General features: G+C 50.0%; 1 protein-coding gene across 6 annotated transcripts in view; it reads right to left on the bottom strand.

The window, feature by feature from the left end:
• Nucleotides 1-23,244, bottom strand: part of UBR4 (ubiquitin protein ligase E3 component n-recognin 4) — a 2,945,062-nt gene that overhangs the window by 694,165 nt on the left and 2,227,653 nt on the right. For all 6 annotated transcript variants that reach the window (XM_069611069.1, XM_069611071.1, XM_069611072.1 and 3 more), the window contains one exon: nt 193-386. In XM_069611069.1, coding sequence (XP_069467170.1) covers nt 193-386 — 194 coding nt within the window. The remainder of the gene's footprint in view (nt 1-192; nt 387-23,244) is intronic.

Below are 23,244 nucleotides of genomic sequence, written 5' to 3'. Positions count from 1 at the left end.
CATTTCAAAGAAGATATGTGCCATAACACGGACCATACAAACCATTGCTGATCCATCAAACAAAACCAAACCAATTCACAAGGACGTTTCAAACCATCTCCGCTACTTAATAGTCCAACTGATCCATTCAGACGCAGACTCCTAAACGCCTCGGCTACAGCATAACGCTCTTAATATTCTTAGAGGGCTTACTTGTTCTTCAACTCCACAATAGCCTGTACAGTCCGGTTATTGTAAAACAAGTTAATGCTTCGCACCATTTTTGTCCGCTTTAGGTCACCAATTTTCACCGTTACTTTGCTGATAATATGGCTGCCGATCAGCTTCACCACTTGCTGCGTTGTGGTATACCGTGTGTCGACTTTTATGGAGGATAATTTGATATTCTGCAAGAGAAACAATTTCTGTTAGAGCACAGTGAATTCCTATTTCACCACCCTCCATCCATTTTGGTTTTCCTTCACCCGTCATCCTTCCTTAATCAACACCTCTCAGTCAAATTAACCAGAACATTCTGCCTTCTCCACTTCTTCAGAGCGTGGTTCAATCATTTGATTCAGGACATGCTGTGTTGATTCTGACATAATAGCTCTTTGACATGCAAATAACAGCATTTCAAGCTCCTCAACTTCCATGAGATTACAGAGTTCAGTGCAAATAAGAGGGAAAAATGATTGCACTTGCGCAGGAAGGCTGACTGCTGTGTATGGTTTACCGGCCATCTGTGCTCTTCCTAGCCTGATGTGGCCCAGTCAATTGTGGAGAGCCTAGTAGGGGTGGGGCATTTGTTTAAATGGTATGTAGTCCAATATATTGTGTAAGGAACAAGTTACTTACCTGTAAATGTTGTTCTCCAGCATGGGTCTGGCATGGATTCACATGCTCATGAATATTCCCAGTCGTCAGGCTGGGAATCCTCGGTAAAGAAAAAATCAGTATCAGTTTCGTAACCAATCACTGATATCTGGGTCATACTGCCCCCAGCCAATGACTGCCCTCTCCCTAAGCCCCGCCTCTGGCAGCCATCCTCAGATTTGGTAGCACGCCAAGTGGCAGTATGACCAAGTGAAGAGTCGCAGAGGGGTAGGTGGGAGGGTTCGCATGTGAATCCATGCCAGACCCATGCTGGAGAACAACAGTTACAGGTAAGTAACTTGTTCCTTCTCCAGCATGGGGTCTGCATGGATTCACATGCTCATGAATAATAGAATACATAGCAGTATACACATGCAAAACCACGGGAGGTGGCAAAGGCTCAACAATAAGCATTACATACAAACTCAACATTAAGCAATTCTTACCTCTTCACCAGGCTCACCTTAGGCGAAAAGGTTGCGCAGCACTGCTTGGCCGACCCTGGACTCCTCCCTGGAGTCCTGATCGACGCAGTAGAATCTTGTCAAGGTGTGCGTCGACCTCCACGTAGCAGCCCTGCAGGTGTCCAGCAGGGGCACACCAGACAGGAACGCCGTGGTAGCAGCGGTCGCTCTGGTCGAATGGGCTCTCGGACGGCCGGGCAGCGGTCGGTTTGCCAACCGGTGACAGCGTATGATGCAGCCGGAGAGCCATCTGGAAATGGAAGTCTTCGAGAGAGCTTTCCCTTGATTCACAGATCCAAAGTTCACAAACAGTTGTGACGTCTTCCGAAAACTCTTTGTGCGGTCCACGTAGAACTTCAGCGCTCTAGCTACATCCAGCGAGTGCAAAGTCCTCTCGGCCGGCGTCGAAGGCGAAGGGAAGAAAACTGGTAACACCAAGGGCTCGTTGAGGTGGAAGTCCGACGGCACCTTGGGCATGAAGGAGGGGTGCGTACTCAGCACCACCCTCGTGTCATGAAAAGTCAAGTATGGAGGCTTGCAAGATAGGGCCTGGATCTCTCCCACTCGTTGTGCGGAGGTGATGGCCACGAGGAACGCTGTCTTCCATGACAGGAACTTCAAAGGCGCCGAATGCATAGTCTCGAATGGGGCCCCCATGAGCCTGGTCAGTACCATATTAAGCTCCCACGCTGGGGCAGGAGCCTTCACCGGCGGGAAAGATCGGAATAGTCCCTTCATAAATTCCTTCACCAGACGATGAGACCACAAGGACGCCCATCCCGTAGTCCTGGTATAACGGGAGACGGCAGCCAGATGTATTTTGATGGAGGCGTGAGCCAGTCCAGCTTTGGCCAGCGACAGAAGGTACGGCAGTACTTGAGGGGCCGTAATCCGCAGAGGGTTAATCTTCTGTGCACGGCACCAGACAGAGAACCTCTTCCATTTATGACCGTAACACTTGAGAGTTGAGGACGCCCTGGCCTTTGCAAGAACCTCTCTGCAATCAGCCGGTATATCGTACCCTCCAAACTCTAGCGCTGCAGGAGCCAGACCTGCAAGTTCAGCGACTGTGGGTCGTGATGGAGAATGGCGCCTCCTTCTCTGGAGAGAAGATCCGCGTCCGCTGGCAGCTTGACTGGTGGGGGCGCTGACAATTCCAGAAGTTCCGGGAACCAGATCTGCCTCGGCCACGCCGGTGCGACGAGGATCATCCTGCACCTGGACTTCTTGAGCTGGTTGATGAGGCGGAGCAGCAACGGCAACAGAGGGAACGCGTATAGAAACAGGCCATCCCAGGGGAACGAGAAAGCATCGCCCATACTCCTCGGCTGTGGGAACCTGCTGGCGAACCTCTGGCACTTGGAGTTCGTCGCCGTCGCGAACAGGTCGATCTTGGGTTTGCCCCATCGTTGGAAGAGTCGATCCACTTGATCCTGGCGCAGTTCCCACTCGTGGCACGAGCGCAGCTCCCTGCTGAGTGAGTCGGCGATGGTGTTTTTTATTCCTGCCAAGTGGAAGGGAACCAGAAATATCCCCTGGGCGACGGTCCAATGCCACAGATCCTGGGCCTCCTTGGATAGGGCTGGGGATCTGGTGCCCCCTTGCTTCCGTATGTAGAACATCGTGGTGGTGTTGTCGGTGAAGATCCTCACCACCTTCTCCTTGAGGGACGGAAGGAACGACTTGAGAGCCCAGAACACTGCTCGGAGCTCCAGAATGTTGATGTGGAGAGACCTCTCCTCCGGGAGCCAAAGGCCTCTTGCGTGGAGATCTCCAGTGTGGGCCCCCCCAACCCTCCAGAGAGGCATCCGTCGTCACCGTCGCCTGAAACGCCGGGGTTTGAAAGTCCATGCCTGTAGTGAGGTGAGCACGGGTGCCCCACCATAGGATCGCCCGACGGAACTCCTCTTCGAGAAGGATCCTGTACTCGAAACAGCCCGTTGCCTGAAACCAGTGGGCGTCGAGGAACTCCTGTAGCGGACGCATCCGAAGTCTGCAAAGGGGTACAAGATAGATGCATTAGGACATCATCCTGAGAAGGGACTTGATGGACCTCGCCCTGGACACGTCCGTGGCTAACAGGCGCCGCACCTTGCCCAGGATGGTCTTGGTCCTCTCCTCTGAAGGGGAGGCCAATTGGCCCACTCTATCGAGCCTCGCTCCCAGAAACAGTGCTACTTGCGATGGAACCAGGTGGGATTTGGGGTAGTTGATGGAGAACCCCAGCTCCGTGAGCAACCGGACGGTCCTCGCCGTGTGTTCGACGGCGAGTTCCCTTGCCCGGATTAGCCAGTCGTCTAGGTAGGGGTAGATGTGGATCCCCTGCAGGCGCAGCCGCGCCGCCACTGGTGCAAGGCACTTGGTGAAAACCCTGGGTGCCGACTTTAATCCGAATGGTAGGGCTCTGAATTGGTAGTGGCGTCCCTGGACCACAAACCTGAGGAACTTCATGTGTCTTTTTAGAATGGGGATGTGGAAGTAAGCATCCTCCAGGTCCGACGACGATAGGAAGTCGCCTTCCTCCAGCTGTGCCAGCACGTGCTGGAGGGTGACCATCCTGAATTACTGCGCCTTGATGGGTTTGTTTAACCGACGCAGGTCCAGGATGGGGCGCCAACCGCCTGTCTTCTTTCTGACAAGGAAGTACCTTGAGTACACTCCGGAGCCCCGGAGCCTTCTGGGGACGAGCTCAATGGCATCTTTCTTGAGCATCGCCCTTACCTCCAACAGCAGATTCTCCTTCCTGGCCACGGGAGGAATGCGAGGGCACTTCTTTTGGAATTCCAGCGAGTGCCCTTTGGCCAGGGTGTCCAACACGCAACGGTCGGTGGAGATGGACTCCCACACGCTGACGAACTTCGTCAGCCGGCCTCCCACCGGGTTGCTTCAGTGGGGGCCCGACAATACGGCCGGGTCAGTCTTGCTTGGAGGCGGCCTTGCCGCCTTGGCCCCCTTGGCGATGACGGCGGGGTCCCCCTTGCTTGCCGCGACCTCTGTAGGCCTCCTGGGAAGAGGAGCGGGCTCCCTGGCGGTAAGCGGAGGAGCCACCCCTGGATCCTTTGGAGGCACCCCGTCTGCCTCCGGAGCTCCGAAAGGGCCGTCGCTGTTGAAGCTACCCTAGGGCCCGGGCCGTCTCCGAGTCGGTCTTGATGGCCTGTAGAGACTTGTCCACTGCCTTACCAAAAAGGTTGTTGCCGTCGAACGGCATGTCCAACACTCTGGCCTGGACGTCCTGGCGAAAGTCTGTCGCCTTGAGCCATCCTTGTCGTCGGAGGCAAACTCTGTTGCCCAGTTGGCGAAATCCGGCATCAGCAATGTCCGTTGCCACCGTTATGGTGTGATCCGACGCCACCTCACCTTCCTGCAGAATTTCTAGGGCCTCCGCCCTCTTGTCGTCAGGTAGGAAGTCTAGCAGGGGAGCTATCTTGAACCAGAGCTCCCTGTCGTAGCGGGCCACGATTGCTAAGGCATTGGCCGCCTTACTCGTCGTCGCTGCCGACGAGATGACTCGTCGTCCCATGGAGTCCAACTTCTTGCCCTCGCTGTCTGGCGGGGAAGTGGAAGTTGAAGCCGCCGCACCCGCTGCCTTCTTCTTAGCCGCTGCCGAGACGACAGAGTCCGGTATGGGATGGGCCCTGAGGCACAAGGGGGCGGCATCAGGGACTCTGTACTTCTTCTCGTACCTGTCCCTCTTGGCGGGTGTCGTGGAAGGGTTCTTGAGGACAGCAAGCCCCTCGTCCCAGATGTCGAGCAAAGGCACCGCGAGGACCGTCTTCCTCTTGGCCTCTCGTCGTTGGTACAGAAACCCTTCCTTTTTTTGTTCTTCAGGGCAGAGCTGGAAGAGCTTGGATGCCCTGGTTATCATGGCGTGGAAAGAGCCAATTTTGTCGGCTGGAGAAACCCGCTGTGCCATCGCCGCCGTCATTGTCCGTCCCCGTCGCTGTATCCGTCGCCATATCCTCTCCATGGTCTGGCGAGGGGGATGAGGGGTCCACAGGTCTCGCAGGCACGAAGGGCAGAGCGGGGTGGACTCTCCTCCGCTTGTTCGGAGGGCTCCTCAACAGGCCTGGTTCTGGATCCTCCGTCGGCGTCCGTGGTAATCTCGTTCTTATCTCGGTACATAAGGATTGGATTGCCAACAAAATGGCCGCCAAGCTATCCTGGGGCTCGGTTAATGGCTGCGACGGATGGGATGGCCGCTCCACTGGGCCCTCTTCGTCGCCATCGTCGCTATCTTCGATCACATCAGCAGGGACCGCCCCCTGGGATCGAACCTTCTCAAACCTCTCGTTGAGGCCTATGAACCTCTCGTTGAGGCCACCTTTCATTGAGGCCCTTCTCGGTTTCCACCGGCTCCTCCTCAGAGGCTGATTCCGAGTCTGTAATGGCCACCGCCCCCCTCCCCCCCTCTTTTTCCACCGGGGACTTCATGGGGGTCTTAACGATGGGCTGGAAAGAGGATTCCCTCCGCGGTGGCAGGGATACTCTGGGCCCAGAGGCCGTTTCCACTGGCGTAGTCTCAGCCGGCTTCGCCAGGGTCGCAGCGACCACTTCGATAGAGGCCTTTGCCGGCTGGATCAGAGCCCTCACCACCTTAGGTGCATCCTGGGCCTTCGACCTTGGGGGGAGGATAAGCGCCTCGCTCCCCCTTCGAGATCGACCGGGTCCGCTCCAGCGGCTTACCCGGGTTCTCGGACTTCCTCTTCCCCAAACCAGAGCGCTGGCTCGTGGTCGAAAGTGCCTGGGAAGTAGCGCCCTGCCTGGCAGCCGAAGAGCCCGACCTTTCGGCGCTCCCGGCGCCCGCGGACTCACGGTGCCTGGCCTTCTGTTGGGCCCCCGTCGCTGGGGCACCCTCACAGGACTTAGAAGCCTACTCAGACTTTTTCTTTGCCTTCTCACCTGCTGCGACCTTCTCCAGCCAGGCGGCGAGGCGGGAACGACGATCTTGTTTGGTCCGTTCCGAAAGGTTCTTGCAGAGCGCACAGTCCTTCTCCACGTGCGTCTTGTCCTCATGAAGGCAGTAGAGACATTGCGAGTGCTCGTCCTCCTTGAAAACGTTTTGCAATCCGCATCCAGGGCAGCACCTGAACAGCTTGGATCCGGGCGTCGAGCTTCCCTTGTCCTGGGCCATGTGCGTTGAGGTAGGCCGCAGATCTTCCGGAATCCTCCAAGAAGTGTAAACTCAACAAAAACTTCACCCTTGAGGGGCGTAGAAGAATTCCGAAACGGGTCCCCGTTGTCGGAAGTAGAAACGGTGGAGCTTGAGGCTCGATTAAACCGAAAAAATTAGAAAATCTCCTGAAAAGCGTGAAAACGCAGCAAAAAAACTCGAGAGCTAAAGCACGAGGACTCCCAACACTTAAGCATGCGGTAAAAATCTGAGGATGGCTGCCAGAGGCAGGGCTGGGGGGGGGGCAGTCATTGGCTGGGGGCAGCATGACCCAGAGATCAGTGATTGGTTACTACTAAGAAAGACAGATCAGAAACGAAACTGATTTTTTCTTTACCGAGGATTCCCAGCCTGACGACGGGGAATATTCATGAGCATGTGAATCCATGCCAGACCCCATGCTGGAGAAATGCTTTCTTGAAGAGTATGCTCTTGAGATGTCCTGAATCTAATTCATTATGCTTGTGCTCTAACATTTGGTTTGAGTTCATCCCAGATCGGTGCTCTGTATATTTCAAGTGATCCTTAGTCATTGTTTATATAACTCGGAAGAAGCAGTTTTCAACCATGGACAACCAGGAAATTTTGTTTATGTAGAAAATGTTGCACATGGGATGAATCTAAGCTATACTATTTAGTTATTTATTTTGTGGCTTACTCAAAATGTTTTACAAAGCAGCAACTGGTCACTAATGTCCACCTAGGTATCCAGTGATAATAGAGAATACTGGAGAAAACAAAAAGTAAAAAAATATCTTTTTTCACTGTTCTTGTTTACGCAGAAAAAGCATTCTCGGTTATGTATTCTCTGTAATCACATAGAACTGTTCACAGACTAATGCTCTAAGTTAACACAGTTATTTCATATCTTTAATTACTCAATTTCATCAGTAAAATTCCCCCATATTCCAGCATGCGACAAACCTATAAATGACATGTACATTGTACACCATACAATACATAAACATTCTACAACTTGCCAATCATTTCACTTATATACGTAGATGTGCAATCATCATAAAAGCATAAAAAACAGAATTGATCCTCAAATTTCAAGAACAGAAGGAACACTGTAGAAGCCTCTCCCCTTCATCTGACACAGCAGATATAGCTGTGTTTAATGCCTTCAAAACCACTCTGCACACCGAAGAAGCGTTGCTGCTTGGCCTATGCAGCAAGACATGAACAGGCAGGTTCACGGGACGTGCAAGGGCTGGCAACGGATACAGCTAGTAGTCTATAGTTACGAACGAATCAGCAACGCAAAGAGCATTCATCAAAGACTCCCGGGACTCTGAAAAATCCCAGGCATGTTGTTGGACACCACCTGGTAACTGGACATGCTTCATCAGCTCCATTATACTCCAGCATCAGGCCACATTCTCTCTCCCTGCACTACCTCATGTGTCTTATAAAGTCAAACTGCATACATGAAAGTAGTCTGGAACAGCTAATGTGAAACTGCAGAATACCCCAGCACCAGGTCAACTTAGTTTTGACAGCTCACAGAGAATAACTATTTGTACGAGTAGACCCATTGGCTTCAAAACTCTAATATTGGACACTATCAGAGGCTTTTATTCTCTTTAAAATAAACTTGCCAAACTTTTAAACTATAAACTAGTCACCTTGGTGCCAGGAGGCCCTGGTTGACACTGAAGAACAAATTAATTACCTCTCAGTAACAGTCTTTCTGATGGACGCCCCCCCCCCACAGATTCCTCATCTTAGATATTTTCTTCCTGCGGCAGCAGATCTCAGAAACATTTCACAGCAGGGGGAGCTGTGTAGGTCCAACGTTGAGGATCCTCCACGCTGTCAAATCCTGACGGGGCGTTGGTAGAAATGGCCTTCACCAAGCCTTTGACCTCAGTTTATAATTTCTTTCCTCCTGTCCTCAGCCACATTGGGGATCACAAAGTATATGGGAGGTGGCTTACAGCGTTGAAGCAGATGGCCATGAGAGGAAGGCTGGGAGGGCAATGAGGAATCAATGGGAAGAACTTCCACCAGAAAGAACATTACTTTGGGATAAGTCATTTGTTCTTCTAATGGACTGTGTCAGCTCACCGATTCCTCATCTTAGATAGACTCCCAGAGCAGTTTTAGCATGTAGGAGGAAGGAGGACAGAACTCTGCTGGTTTCAAGTAAAAATGTGCTGCAGGACAGCTTAGGCAAAGCAGGCATCATGGCCTGACAAGGTATCCAGGCAGTAGTGTTTCACAAACACTTGTATAGAAGCCCACGTTGCAGCCTGACAAATCTCCTTGCTAGGGACTCCCCTTTGGGATGCTGATGTAGCAGCCGTGCCCCTAGTTGAATGCGCTATGAAGTCTTCAGGGATATCTTTCCTCACCCTAGAATAGCATTCAGACACAAAACATGATCCATCTAGAATAGCAACCTACTTACATCTGTCAATGTTCTTTTGGATGGATGGTCCACCCATAGAATCTTTGTCTTACGCATCTTAGAAATATTCTGCGGCAACAGCAAAACTGCAGACAATTTTCACCATCAGGGGGTGCCATGCAGCTTTGAGAGCCTCACGACATGCTTTGACCTCAGAACTGGACACAATGTTGATACAAATAGCTGCCATGTGCCACGTGATCTCAGTTTACTAATGTTTTCTCTGTGCTCAGCCAAGTTAGGAAATTGTTTTCTTACTCCTCAAATAATAACCTGCCGATTTTGCTCCGTATAAGGGCAGAGAAGAAGAGACTAGTAATGAGCAAGTTAGCTCTCTGATTGAGGGGTAAGCTTTAAGGCCTAAGGGAAATGCACGGGAGGGAGGAACAATCCATCAGAAAGAACATCAATCGAGGTAAGTAATTTGTTCTTTCAATAGATTGTGTCCTCCCACGGATTACTCATCTTAGATAGACTCCGATAACCCTGCTTTTTCTTTTGGAGGAGGGAAGAGAGCAACTCCAGTTGCAATCTCCTCACAAAGCATTCTGTCAGTCTACTCTACCGAAACAGGCATCCTGACCTTCCCAGGAGGACAGGCAATAATGCTTACTGAATGCTTACTGAACTCCTCTAGTGGAGTGCACTCTTAATCCTTACGGGATGGTTTTGCCCACTGTATTATAGCACTCTAAAATTGCCATCTGGAAATGGTTTGTTTAGTAATCGCCTTTCCCATTTTATGGCAAGCGTACCCTACAAACAGCTTATCCTCCGCTCTGAAGCTCCTCGTCCTTTATTGATAAAAGCTCAAAGCCCTCATAGGGTTCAATCTGCGAAGCCTCCCCATTTCTTTAGAAAGATGAAGATGAAGGTAAAATGCTAGTAGATTAATCTTCTGCCTTAATTAAGTGTAAGTCTGACACTACCATGGGAAGGAAGGACAGAAACTCATAGGGTCATCTTGTCTCTGGTGAAGACGGTGAAAGGTGGCTTGTATGACAAAGCATGTAGCTCGCTCACTCTGCATGCTGATGTGACGGCAACCAGAAAGGCGGTCTTCCAGGAGAGAAGCCTGAGCGGGCCGAAGTGTATTGGCTTAAAGGGTGTTGCCCATTAAGAATGTTAACACCAAGTTCCATGCTGGCGCCCAAAACAGTGTTGGAGGGGGTTGGGGGGGCTGCGGTAGAAGTGTTTACTAGTCCCTTGGGGAACTGCAAGACCAGAGGCACAGTAAAATAGGAGCCATGGTCTGATGTCCTCTTTAAAAGGGACACTGCTCTTAGCCACTTTAAATCCTTGCCTCACAAGTTGCAACATAAATAAGTACTGCAGCAATGTCTGCAAAATCTCTTCCATTGGCAGCAGTAAATAGCCTTTGTTGCTGGCCTTCTTACCAATAGAAACATCTCCATGACATCTTTAGGAAGATCCCAATCCCTCTAGGTCATCCTCTCAGTAGCAAAGTGTGAAGATTGAGGGTACTGATGTTGGGATGAAGGACCAGACCATCTTGCAAGAGATGCCATGGAAGGCAGACGGCTAAGTTCAGAAGGCCTGGGTACCACGTTCTCCTTGCCCAATTTGGGGCCGTCAGGAGTATTTTGCACCAAACTTCCTCAAGACATGCGGAATTACGGGAATCGGTGGGAAAGCAAATAGCAGCAAAAAATTTCAGCTCACTACTAATACGTCCTACAGTGAGCCCCTTGGGGGAGATTCCCTGGGGCAAAACAGTTTGCACTTCTTGCCTGAGCTGGATGAGAACAGATCTACTCGAGGGGTTTTCCTTCAAACGGTGAAGATCTCTGTAAGGACTGCCTGTCACAGCTCCTACTCGTGGGAGACCGATCCCTGCCTTCTCAGGGCATCCGCCATCATGCTCTCCATCCCAGTCAGGTAAACTGTCAACAAGGAGATTTTATTTTGTAATGCCCAGGACCACAGCGGCATCACCTCTCTGCATGGGGGGGAGTGACCCCAACACCATCTCTGGATGCTGTGTATGGCCTCCATTTTGGCGATTTTGTTTAGGGCACTTTTACCCTGTATGTAGGGGAAAAATGCCATCTGCTCCAGTGTGATCACCTTCAGCTCTAACAGGTTTATGTGCAGTTTCAGCTCCACCAGGGACCACAATCCGCTCACCATTCGTTCCTTCAGGCGAGTGTCCCATTTTTTCAGCAAGGCGTCCATAGCTACTGTGGCTTCTGGCCACGGTTGCCAAAAAGTTTCTCCTGCCATGATGCAGAAGGAACAAGTTACTTACCTCCAACTCCTGTTCCCCAGCAAGGATTCACATGCTCATGAATATTCCTCATCGTCATGCTGGGACTCCACGGTAAAAGAAAAAAAAAGCAGTTTCACTTCAGCATGCAAACTGCATTTCTACTCTATAACCAATCACTGTCCTTTGGGTCATACTGCCCTCATCCGATGACCGGCGTCTCGCTAAACTCAACCCCCTGGTGGCCATCTCTAGATTTGGTAGATCACGTAAAGTGGCTGTATTAATCAAGAAGAGCCACAGCATGGAAAGAGGGAGGGTTTGCATGTAAATCCATGCCAGACCCATGCTGGACAACATGAGGGACAGGAAAGTAACTTGTTCCTTTTCCAGCATGGCGTCTAGCATGGATTCGCATGCTCATGAATAGACTACATAGCAGTAAAAATACACAACCATGGGAGGTGGCAATCAAGAATCAATACACTTACCCCTGGAACAGACTCCACTCAAACAAACCGGTTGCGTAGCACCACTTGGCCAAACCAGGACTCCTCCCTGGAATCCCTGTTGACGTAGTAGAATCTCGTGAAGGTGTGGGTCGACCTCCACGTAGGAGGCCTTCAAATGTCGAGCAGGGCAACACCAGAGAGAAATGCAGTCATTGCCACAATGGCTCTTTTTGAATGAGCTCTCAGCCGGCCTGAAAGAGATCTGTTAGCCAGACGATGACAGTGCACAAAGCAGCCTGAGAGCCACATGGATATGGAAACCTTAGACAGGGTCTTCCCGTGATTCACGGGTCCAAAATGTACAACAAGTTGAAAAGTCTTCCAACAGTCTTTGGTGCATACCACATAAAACTTCAAGGCACAAACAACGCCCGGCAAATGCAATGTTCTTTTCGCCTGCATAGAAGGATTTCGGAAGAGGACTGGCAAAACAAAAGATTTGAGATGGAATTCTGAAGGAACCTTCGGTATGAAGGTGGGGTGCATCCGCAGCACCACTCGCATAGCGTGCAAAGACAAGTACAGCAGCTTGCAAGAGGGCCTGGATCTCCCCGACCCTCCTACCCGAGGTGATGGCCACCCACCAAAAAAGCCATCTTCCACCAGTGAAACTTCAAAGGGGCCTAATCCATTGGTTCAAACGGGGAGCCCATGAGCTTACTCAAAATGACTTTAAGCTCCCAAGCTGGAGCAGGGGCCTTCACTGGTGGAAGTGTCCTGAAGAGGCATTTGAGGCACTCCTTGACTAGCTTGTGCGACCACAGGGATCACTTACCAGGCGTCCTGGTGTAACAGGATATGGCAGCCAAATGCACCTTGATCGAGGCGTGAGCCATGCCAGCCTTGGACAGGGAAAGGAGATATATGTAAGGAGCTGCAGAGCTGTGACTCGCAGCAGCGTAATCTTCTGAGTCCTGCACCACACTGTGAAATGCTTCCACTTGTGACCACAGCACGACAGCGCTGAGAATGCCCCGGCCTTGGCCAGAATATTCGTGCATTCTAGCGGGAGAGCATAACGTCCAAACTCTAGCGCTGCAGGAGCCAGGCCGTGAGGCTCAGCAACAGATGGTCGTAGTGCAGTATTGTTCGGTCCTATCTGGCGAGAAGGACGCCAAGTGGATGTTACCGGGCAGACAGCGCCATTGACAGGCAGAGCAGGTCCAGGCACCAGATCTGCCAGCGCGATGAGTATCCTCCTGCAATTACAACGTCCAAGTGTGTTGATCACACGTAGCAGGAGTGGAATTGGATGGAAAGCGTACAGGGAGAGCCCCTCCCATGTGAACGAGAAGGAATCCCCTAGACTCTCTGGCTGTGGGAACCTGCAATCGAACATCTGGCAATTGGAGTTGGTCGTTGTCGCAAAGCGGTCGATTTGGGGCTAGCCCCACTTGCTGAAGAGATGAGATGCTTGCACGTAGTGAAGCTCCCATTTGTGGCAGGATCGCAGTTCCCTGCCTGAGCGAGTCTGCGCAGGTATTTTCGATGCCTGCCAGGTAAAAGGGTACGATGAACATGCCCTGAAGAATGGCCCAGTGCCACAGGGTCTAGGCATCCTGGAAAAGTGCACGAGAGCGCATCCCACCCCACTTCCAGATGTAGAACATGGTAGTGGTGGTGTCTGAAGATACACATCACCTTCCCCTTCAGCAGTGGTAGGGACGTGTTGAGGGCCCAGAAGACCACCTGGAATTCCAGGACGTTGATGTACAGGTCCTTTTCTTCCAGGAGTCAGAGGTTCCTTGCGTGGGACTGTCTGTTGTGGCCCCCTCCCTCCCCCCTGCCCTCTCCGACCCTTCCAGGGAGGTGTACGTGGTAACCGTGGCCTCCAATGGAACTGTAAAGGAGCCCCTTCAGTGAGATGTGGGCGCGTCGCCCATCTTTGAAGAGCTTGACGGAACTCCTGGTTGAGGATGCTCTTGTCCGTCTATCATCTTGCAGCCACTGCACATCCAGAAACTCCATAAGAGGTCTCATCTGAAATCTGTATAGCAGGACGAGGTGAATGCAGGATGACATCATCCCCAGCAATGACTTGCCGGCTCACACTGTTGCGTTCTGCACCGACGATAGGTGTTGCACTTTCCCCAGAATGGCAGTCACCCTCTCCTCCGAGGGGGTCGCCAAGCATGCAATGGTGTTGAGGCGAGAGACTAGGAACAGAGCATTCTGCAATGGTTCTACGCAGGACTTTGAATAGTTGGAGAATCCGGGATCCGTCAGAAGGCGAATTGTCTCTGCAGCGTGCTGGACTGCCAGCACGTGGAAGCGGGAGTGGATCAGCCAGTCGTCTAGATGAGTGTAGACGTGGATCCCTTTGAGGCGCAGATGCGCTGCCACTGGAGCCAAACTTTTTTAAAACACTCTTGGCACTGGTTTCAGGCTGTAGGGCAGGGCCCTGAACTGATAGTGCCGTCCCTGGACCACGAACCACATAAACTGCCAATGTTTTGCGTGAATGGGGACATGTAGGTAAGCAGCGTCCTCCAGGTCTAAGGTTGGCAGGAAATCCCCTCTACTCCAGCTGGCCAAGCACGTGCTGCAACATGACCATCCTGAACTCCTGGGATTTCAGGTACGTTGTGAGGCGTTGTAAGTCCAGGATTGGCCGCCACCCTCCTGACTTCTTCCGTACAAGAAAGTATCTGGAGTACAATCCGGAGCCCCAGAGGCACTGGGATCAAACACCCCCTTTCTTAACATGGCCTGAACTTCCTGCAGCAGCTGGACCATGTGAAGTTCTTGACGTGCTACAGGAGGAATGCAAGGACACCTACTTTGGTATTCGAAGGTGTGAGAACATCCGGCACCCATTTTTAATTGGTGATGGTATTCCACCTGTTTAAAAAGTTTGCTAGCTGCCCACCCACTGGGGTGCGAAAGTGTGGGCCCGGATCCAAGGCTGGTTTAGGGCTGCTTCAGCGTCTGCGTCCTGCACTGTGGATGACAACACTGCCCCCCACTGTAGGCCTCCTGGGTGGTAGAGCGGGAGAGCTGGCGATAAGGTGCAGTGTATACCTTGGAGGATCTGCTAGATTTCCCTCTTGAGGAATGAAAGGATGATCTTCTCTGCCTCAGCGTCCCCAGGGACTGTGCAGTATCTGTGTTGGTCTTAATAGACTGGAGCGTCTTGTCCACTACTTTTCCTGTTGAAAGGCATGTCCACCACCTTGCACTGCACGTCTGTACCCTTCAGCCAACCTTGGCTTTTAAGGGATGCAGCGTCGCCCATCTGAAGGAAGCCAGGGTCTGCATCCATAGCCACCGGATGGCATGGTCCAAGGATACCTCGCCCTCTTGGAATAGAGCCAGGGCATCAGCCTTCTTGATGAGAGGAAGTGCAGTATCGGCCCGAGCTTGTACCAGAGTTCCTGATCATATTGGGATATGCTGGCCAGGGCAGTGACGGCCTTGATGTTGGAAGCTAAGGTGTAAATGATGCCCTTCCCCATCGCATCCAGCTTCTACCCCTCCTGGCCTGGAGGCACAATGGACGAAGACACCATAGAGTCTGGAGAAGGCAGAGATCTTTGGCACCAGGGGGGCCAAGTGTAGTACCCTATATTTCTTCTCCAGTCTCTCTCTTTTGAGAGGGGTGGTATTCAGCGTCTTCAACAGCTCAAGCCCTTCCTCCCAAACATCGTCCAGAAGCGGAATAGACAAGGCTCCCGATGCTGAAAAAGGAAGTCCTCCTTTTCTTCAGTGAGCAAATTGAACAGGGCGGAGGCCCTGGACAGCATGCTATGAAAGAGCCCACTTCATCAGAAGGCAAAGCCCTGGCAGGCTCATCTGTGCCAGAGGCTCACCATCAGCTGGCACATAGTTGTTGTATTCATCAGTATGGGTCGATGATGTGTCTGTGCCTGTGTCATGTGTAGGAACCTCCCTTACCAAGGTCAACGGTCTCCGGGGCGGTGCTGGAGCTGGTGTTGCTGGATGGCGTTTCGGCTCTGCAGAGCTAGGTTGCCGTCTTGGCTTGGCAGGGCTTGACGAGTGCCTTGACCTTGTTGGACTCTTCCTAGAGGTGAGTCCACACTGGATGTCTCAGAGGACTACTCAGAGGACTACTAACCGGCCCAGGTAACAGAGCAGCAGGTAGCCTCTGCTGTATCTCCAACACCAAGGTGTGGAGGGTTGTCAAAATGTCCAAAGACGTGTCCCTTGGAGCTGGCTGAGGCGTGACCAGGATCGCAGGTGCCTGATCCGGGCTGAAATGTGGGCAAAAACGCAGCTCTAGCTCCCCTCTCGGAGATACCTCCTGGGATATGGCGCTGAGGCTTCCCTCATGATCCAAATATTAACCATCTGCCAGATGGTCTTTGTCGGAGCTGGTATTTATCCGTGGAGATCTCCTCGGAGAACCTGGCAGTCATGCCTGGGACACCTCCCCCTATCCAGAGGAGAAAATCTGTAGGAGGCAGCAGCTCCCTCAATCTCTGTGTCTCCTTATGGAAAGAAACAATGATGGGTACCTGTTCACACACAAGCGCATCCTTATGAGTTGTGGAGGTAAAGTTGCCTGGACAACACGGTCGTAATGGCCCCTCCTGTTGCCTAAGTAAGGATGGTCGTCAAGATACACGATGGAAGATGACCTTCGCCGACAACGGGCCTCCGCAGATGGTAGTCAAGCAACAGCTGGAGATGGAACGTCAATCAAAAAATACTAATTTCATAAATATCATAAAAGGCTTGAAGAGCGATACGAGAGGTCTCCCACACTGAAAAGTGCAGTAAAATCTTGAGGAGACGACTGTCATTGGATGGGGTCAGTAGGACCCAAAAGGACAGTGATTGGTTATATAGTCAAATGCAGTCTTCAGGCTAAAGCGAAGCAGTTTTTTCTTTTACAGAGGATTCCCAGCTTGACGACGGGGTGAATCCATGCCAGACTCCATGCTGGAAAAGTAGGATTTTCCAAAATGGCTTTTACTGTATAGGCAATATCCAGGTCAAAGGACAGGATTGTCTCCTTTGGCAAGCCTGATCCAGTAGATCAGTTAAATCACACTGAATGACCGACTTAGATGGAGCAGCAAGTCCCAACCACTTTGCTCATATTTTCCATGAAGCAACGTTAGGGTGTGCATAAGGAGGGGCCGGCGTAAAATGGAATTCTGGAGAGGTGTCGAGGCAACTAAACATCTTGCAGGTTTGATTCCAAGTTGAGTGAGTCAGGAAATGCCCAGAGACGTTTTTTGGGGAGGGCATCTCCAAGCCTGAAAACGGTTCAAATTAAGCAAGTTTATTGGATTTTTCTCGTCATCCTTGATCTGCTCCATGGTTTGCCTAAAATGGGCTATGGAGGCTCGGCGAACCTCAACATGACATTGGCGTTAGTAGGTACTGTTAAGAGGCCAGAGACCTGCAGCACAGGCGCCAGAGCCTCCATGTTTAAACTTTGGTGCAGAGTGTAGGTGCCGAAGGCATGTGGCTGCTTGTCCATGGTAGTGCCTCTACCTGCCGTGGAAGGCGCAGTGGGCTATGCTACCGTCACCCGTGCCCAAGGTAGCATCCACTCGCACCAAAGACTGCAAAAATCTGAAGCTTTTCTTATTTTTAAACTCTTCTGATTGCTCTGAGGTGGAAGAGCATGTGGGGGATTGGATTTACCGTGTTTTAGATGATGAATCCAGAATCCGGAGAGCTTATATCCTTCCTCCAAAAGTGACAGATTCTTCTGGGATTAAGAGGGGGATAAATGACCAGACTCACTCTGTTATTGGTACTTTAAAAAAAAAAAAAAGTGTTTCTTCTTTCTTTTATCTTTTCTGTGTTTTTTTGGGGAGGAATGTGGATCACAATCATCCAGCTGACTGTATCAGAAGATTTACTCTCCGTGCCCCAATGACTTTTGGAAGGGGTGCTAACTGGAGGCGAGCAGGAAACACCCAAGTGAAGAGATGAATAGAGCTTTCCTGGAGGACCTTTGGGTTCATGGCCAGGCAGGATCTACAACCGTCTGTATTGGGGTCGACCATTGAGGCAACCAAGGCACACACAATGAGGCTCTACAACTGACATATTAGAACTATAGCCCTTACAAGGCTTGCAGCCTGAGGCCTTCAGGGTACTGGGCATGATGCATGTAATCTATTACATCTGAGGAGAAAACAGGGGATATTACCAACAGTGTGCTGAGCGAGAAGAAAAAAGGAACTGTGGCCATGGGATGCAGGTTGCTCCATATAAATGGCTGGTGCGTCACTTCCAGAGCCGTGGTGGCGAGGCACCAATAAGGTTTGGTGCAGAGATGCATTGCGTTCCAAGCTGGGGGACGCTTCTTCAAAGACAGCGTATGCTGCCAGAGCTAAAACCGACAAGTGCAGCCAGTGCCTTTTGTGGAGTGTGCTTTGGGGGTAAAAGTCAGGTGCTTATGTACAATATTTTTGCATTCTTGAATGAAAAATACAATCCAGCAAGCAATGCTTGCTTGGTAAATGGTGAGCCCTCCTGTACTGGCGAATAAAGAAAGAACTGATTGCTTTTCCAAAGCACCTTTTTTTTGTCTGTGTACAACATGACATCTCTGCACACATCAAGTGTATGCAATGCTTTCTCCACTCTTGAATGAGGAGACTGGAAGAAGACTAGAAGCTCAAATGATTAAAATGAAATTTAGAACAAGAAATTACTTACCCCTGGTAATGTTCTTTCTACTGGATGTTCCTCCTACAGATTCCTCATCTTTGATATACCGATATCCTGCTTGCAGTTTTGGAAACTTTGACAGCAGAGGGCGCGGTGCGTCGTCCGGTCGGTGTCCCTTGGCAGCTTCCATTCCCGTGCTCTGACGGGACGTTGACTATGATATAAATAGCAAGGACTGTGACTGTTGCCTCAGTTCTAGTTTTTCCCTCTTTCGCACAGCCGACTTGAGGATACATAACTCTCGTGGGCATTGAAAGAGAGAAGTACATTAACAAATTCACCCACTGTCAGAGGGGTAGGCTGGGAGGGAAGGGAGGAATCTGTGGTAGGAACGTCCAATGGAAAGAAAATTACCAGGGGTAAGTAATCTGTTCGTCTAATGGATTGTGTCCTCCCACTGATTCATCATCGTTGATAGACTCCCATAGCAGTTCGATAGGAGGTGGGACCAGTGGATTTTGTTTCTGGCCAATATTGTGCGAATCATCTTTCCCAAACTTATTGTCCTGACCCGGAAAGTGTCCAGACAGTAATGAGAATGTGTGTATTGAAGACCAAGTTGCAGCATTACAAATGTCCTGCACCACTCTGCAGAGCCGAAGTGGTTGCCAGACCTCTGGTGGAATGTACCCTTAGATTTTCAGCGTCATCTTTCCCTGAAAGAATAACATTCTGAAAAACACAGAATGATCTAGTGCGACAAGGTTTGTTTAGTCATGGCTTGACCCAGTTTGGTCCAGTGTAACCAACAAAGAGTTGAACGTTCAGAGACCTTTTTAGGTCAGGTCTGTGCAATCTCTCTTACTCCTTGGAAGGATGAGGGGTGGATAAAATGCTGGCAAGTTAATCTTTTGCGTCAGATGTAAGGAAGGCGGGGCAAACCCTCAAGACTACCCCTTGGAAAATGTAGTGAAAGTAGGGTTACATGAAAGAGCCTGTAGCTCAGGCTCACTCAGCTAGCAGAAGTGATGGCCACTAGAAAGATTGTCTTAAGAGTGAATAACCTCAGTGGACAGGAATGGGGAGGTTTAAATGGAGCTCCCATCAAAAATGTTAATACCAAGCTTAGTTTCCAAGACGGACTAGGAAACAGACTGGTGAGAAAATATGTCAGTCTCTTGAGGAACTCTATGACAATGGCTATTTTAAAATAAGAGCCTTGCTCTGGCATGAGTTTGAAGATGGATAACGCCACCAGGTAGCCCTTGGCCGTAATCACCTGCAGCCCAAAGTGGGCCAATAGCAGCAAAAAAGAAAGCACTGCAGGTAAGTGAAAGGATTAAAACGTATTGCAGCGGTATAGTGCTTTTGCTGCTGGTCTACTCGCTGAAAGCAACACCTCCACAACGTCTTGCAGGAGGTCCCAATCGCTGTATCTTAACCTCTCAGAAACCAGGCATTAAGGTTCAGAGTTTTGATTTCTATGTGAAAAAGACAGCCTCCTCCGTGTGAGAGCAGGTCTTCTCCCTGGGGAAGATGAAATAGAGGGCAGATAGACATGTCTAGAAGTTCCCGGTACCACGTCCTCATGGGCTAATCCGGATCAATCAGGATCTTGGACTTCCCGAGCCAACTACGAAGCCCCCCCCCAGAGCTCCTCCCTGATGACATTTCCTGCAGCAGAACAGGTCGCATTTCCTGTTGATAGTGGATGCAAACAGATCCACTTGAGGGGCTCCCCCCAAAGGGCAAAGATATCTAAAAGGACTTCCTGTGCCAACTCCCACTCATGGGAGACTGCTCTGCCTGCTCAGAGCCCCCCCTTTCATGTTCTATTCTCTGGCAGGTGAACAGCCGATAGAGAGATTCTGTTTTGTAGTGCCCAAAACCAGAGCTGCATTGCCTCCCTGCACAGTGGTAGTGACCCTACACCTCCTCTTGTTGAGGTAATGCATGGCCACTGTGTTGCCAATCATTATCAGGACGTTCTTCCCCCATATGGAAGGCAAAAAGGCCGTCAGTGCCAGTATGACTGCCCTCAGCTCCAAAAGGTTTATGTGTAGTCTGGATTGTGATGGGACCCAAGACTGCTGATCAGGAGATAGGTTTTGTGAGCTCCCCAGCCCATAACAGAAGAATCTGTGACTACTGTTATCTCTGGACAGGGTTGCCAAAAAGGTTCCCCTATCAACACATTATCCTTGCAGGCCACAACAGGAGATCCTGTGCGACCTTGCTCAGGACTTAAAGGTCTGTCTTCCTGCCTGAGAATTCTGACCATTGGGATCCAAGGGCCCACTGGAGAAACATTATCCTTAGGCTAGCCTCTGATGCAGCATGCCATGAGACCAAGCAACTTCAGAAAAATCGAAGGCCAGTAGATGTTGGGCGTTCTAAAATGTTGTCACCATCTGCAAGATATGTTGAGCCGTCATCTCGGGGGGTGAAGCCTTCCCTGAGAAAGAGTCCAGGATTGCTCCAAGCATTGCAGCTTTTGGGAAGGTGTCACCTGGGATTTCTTGAAGTTGAAGGAGAAGCCCAGTTTGTGGAGAGTGTGGCAGGTGCTGTTTAGATGTACCAGAACCTGTTCGCGAGAACAAGCTCTCATCTGCCAGTTGTCTAGGTAGGGCAAGATGTGAATCCCTCCCCTCCTTAAGATTCACGCCACCACCGCAATCAACCTGATGAGGACCCTCAGGCAGAGGTTTTCCCGAAAGGCAGTACTCGAAACAAAGAGCTGCCAATGGCGAACTTCAGGTGCTTCTTGTGCTTGGGATGTATAAGCACATGAAAGTAAGCATCCTGAAGATCGAGTAACACCATCCACCCCAGGAGTGGGGGATGGGGGTCGGTGAAAGTGATCTCTTGAATCTGTCATTCCTGAAGAACTTGTTGAAGCATCTCAGGTCCAAGATGGGTTGAAGTGGTATTGCTCCAGTAAAGGTACCCTTTCCACAGCATCTTTTCTCCAGCAATCTCCTGCAGAAGGAGCAGGTCTGGTTCCCAAAGAGATTGCTCGCTCTGGGACAATCTGGGGCAGGGTTTGAAATTCTCAGGCGCTGAGCACTAAAGAGCTCCTGGTTTGAGTGATTTGGAACCTGGTAAGGCCTCCCACTAAGGCTGCCGGGAGCCATAAAAGGCGCCTGTTTGAAAGACTGCTTGCTACCACCAATAGAGCAGAGCATAACAGGAGCTGAATTCGTCGGGAAACTGGAAGTACATAGACTGATACTTTTTCCATTTTTGCAGTGACTCCACCCAATTAAGAGAACCCCATTTAAACTTCAAAGAGACATTTCCTCTGTTTCACAGGGACATCCAAGTTATCCAATAAAGCTTGAATGGTATTCGCTTAATTCAGTGAGTGCTGACATGTACAAAAATATATTGTGTACTGCAGCATTCTTTTGAGTCTATTGCTCCATTATATATTTTATTTGCATTTATTATTATTTATCTCTCTATCCTCTGCTCTGCACTTTCCACTCTTCCCCCTTCCATGCACTTTTCCCCTTTCCCGTTCCCGTTCCCATGCACTTGCACAATCTCAATGTCACTGGGCCTAGTAAGATCGTTGTTTTGTTCTCCCCCGTTCCCCTCCCTTGCCTTGTTGCGCTCCGAAACACTTGTGTATGACCGCGATACAGATAAAATATAACATGTATCGTAAAGGGAGCCAGGGCCATTGTATTTAGAAGGTGCTGCATTGAGAGCTGTCATAATGGGGCTGCAGGCAAAGTGTTCCAGCTATTTTAATGGACACTGCAAAAGTGCTTTCGCGTGTGCTGCAAATCCTTTCCTCCACAGTCTTTGTTGAAGCAGTATGTGTGTAATTGGATCCTGTCATTTGTAACTAGAGCAGATAATACAAAGGTTGTAGGAGGTGCTAATTTCCTCTAATTTGATAATTGTACGATTACCCTGGGTAGGACCATTTGCCTTTCAACGCCCCAATTTGCTTCTTAATCTGTGCTTGTTTAAGTAAAATATTTGATAGAATTCAAACTTTTTTTGGTCCAATGAGTTTTAATCAGAGTTTTCATGACATCATTACATACCACAAACATTACACATTAGGGCCAGTGAATATTGCACTTGCTGTATTGTGAATACTAGTCACCCTTCAATCTTTGAATGACAAAGACACTCCCTCCCATCTATTAATTCTACCCCCCCCCCTAATAACATTAACCAAACCAACCCCCGGTCTGTCTCCTCAGCCGCTATCAGCTCTTTAGCCCTCCTTCTCTTACCCCCCCCCCTTTTCAGGAACAGTCCCACCCAATTTTTACTTTTGGTCTCCCAACCCTTTCTCTTAGCCTCCAGCTCATTGCTTTATACCTCCCAGAATTAAAATCCTTTAAAGCAGACTAGTCAATGAGGTCTACTTGTTGTGCAAAAACAGTAGTGGTGCCAAGGAGTGGTTTGTCTGCATTTCCAGCTTTAGTAGCTATACAATTTTGACTGCAACAGTTACTTTGCATGCAGATTATTATTGTGGAGCAGAAAATAAAACATTACTGCAAAATGGATTAATCCCATGAGGCCAGGTACTCATATTTCAATCTCCAAAGATATTGGTGCAAACTGCATGTATATGTTTGAATCCTAGCAGGGCAGTCTCTGCCTTCCCTTCTTAAGAAGTCAAATGAGTATCATTTAGTTTGATAATAGCCACATATGTTATTTGCAATGCAGTGATGCTACTGGCACTTACTGTGATGGTGAAATTTACATTTTTGCGCAAGTAAGGCCCTAGACTGTTCAAAAGCCAATACGATGGCTGGTTATGTATTGGCTGATTATGTCCTTCTCCTTTTGACCATACAATGGGAGATCCAGACTCTCGTTAAAAAACAAGCCTCATTCAATAGCTGTTCCAACTCCAAAAGCCCCACAAACCCTATTACCGCCCATCAATCCTCCAGCCCACCCCTGCCATGCTGACCCATCAGATATCACCAATGCACTTTTCTTATGCTAAAGTGCAAACAAACACAGTCACTTTT

Source organism: Ambystoma mexicanum, chromosome 8, assembly GCF_040938575.1.
Source record: "Ambystoma mexicanum isolate Mex_15411 chromosome 8, UKY_AmexF1_1, whole genome shotgun sequence".
Lineage (NCBI taxonomy): Eukaryota > Metazoa > Chordata > Amphibia > Caudata > Ambystomatidae > Ambystoma > Ambystoma mexicanum.
The sequence above is the reverse complement of the archived record's forward strand: the minus strand, read 5'-3'. Positions and strand labels throughout refer to the sequence as shown.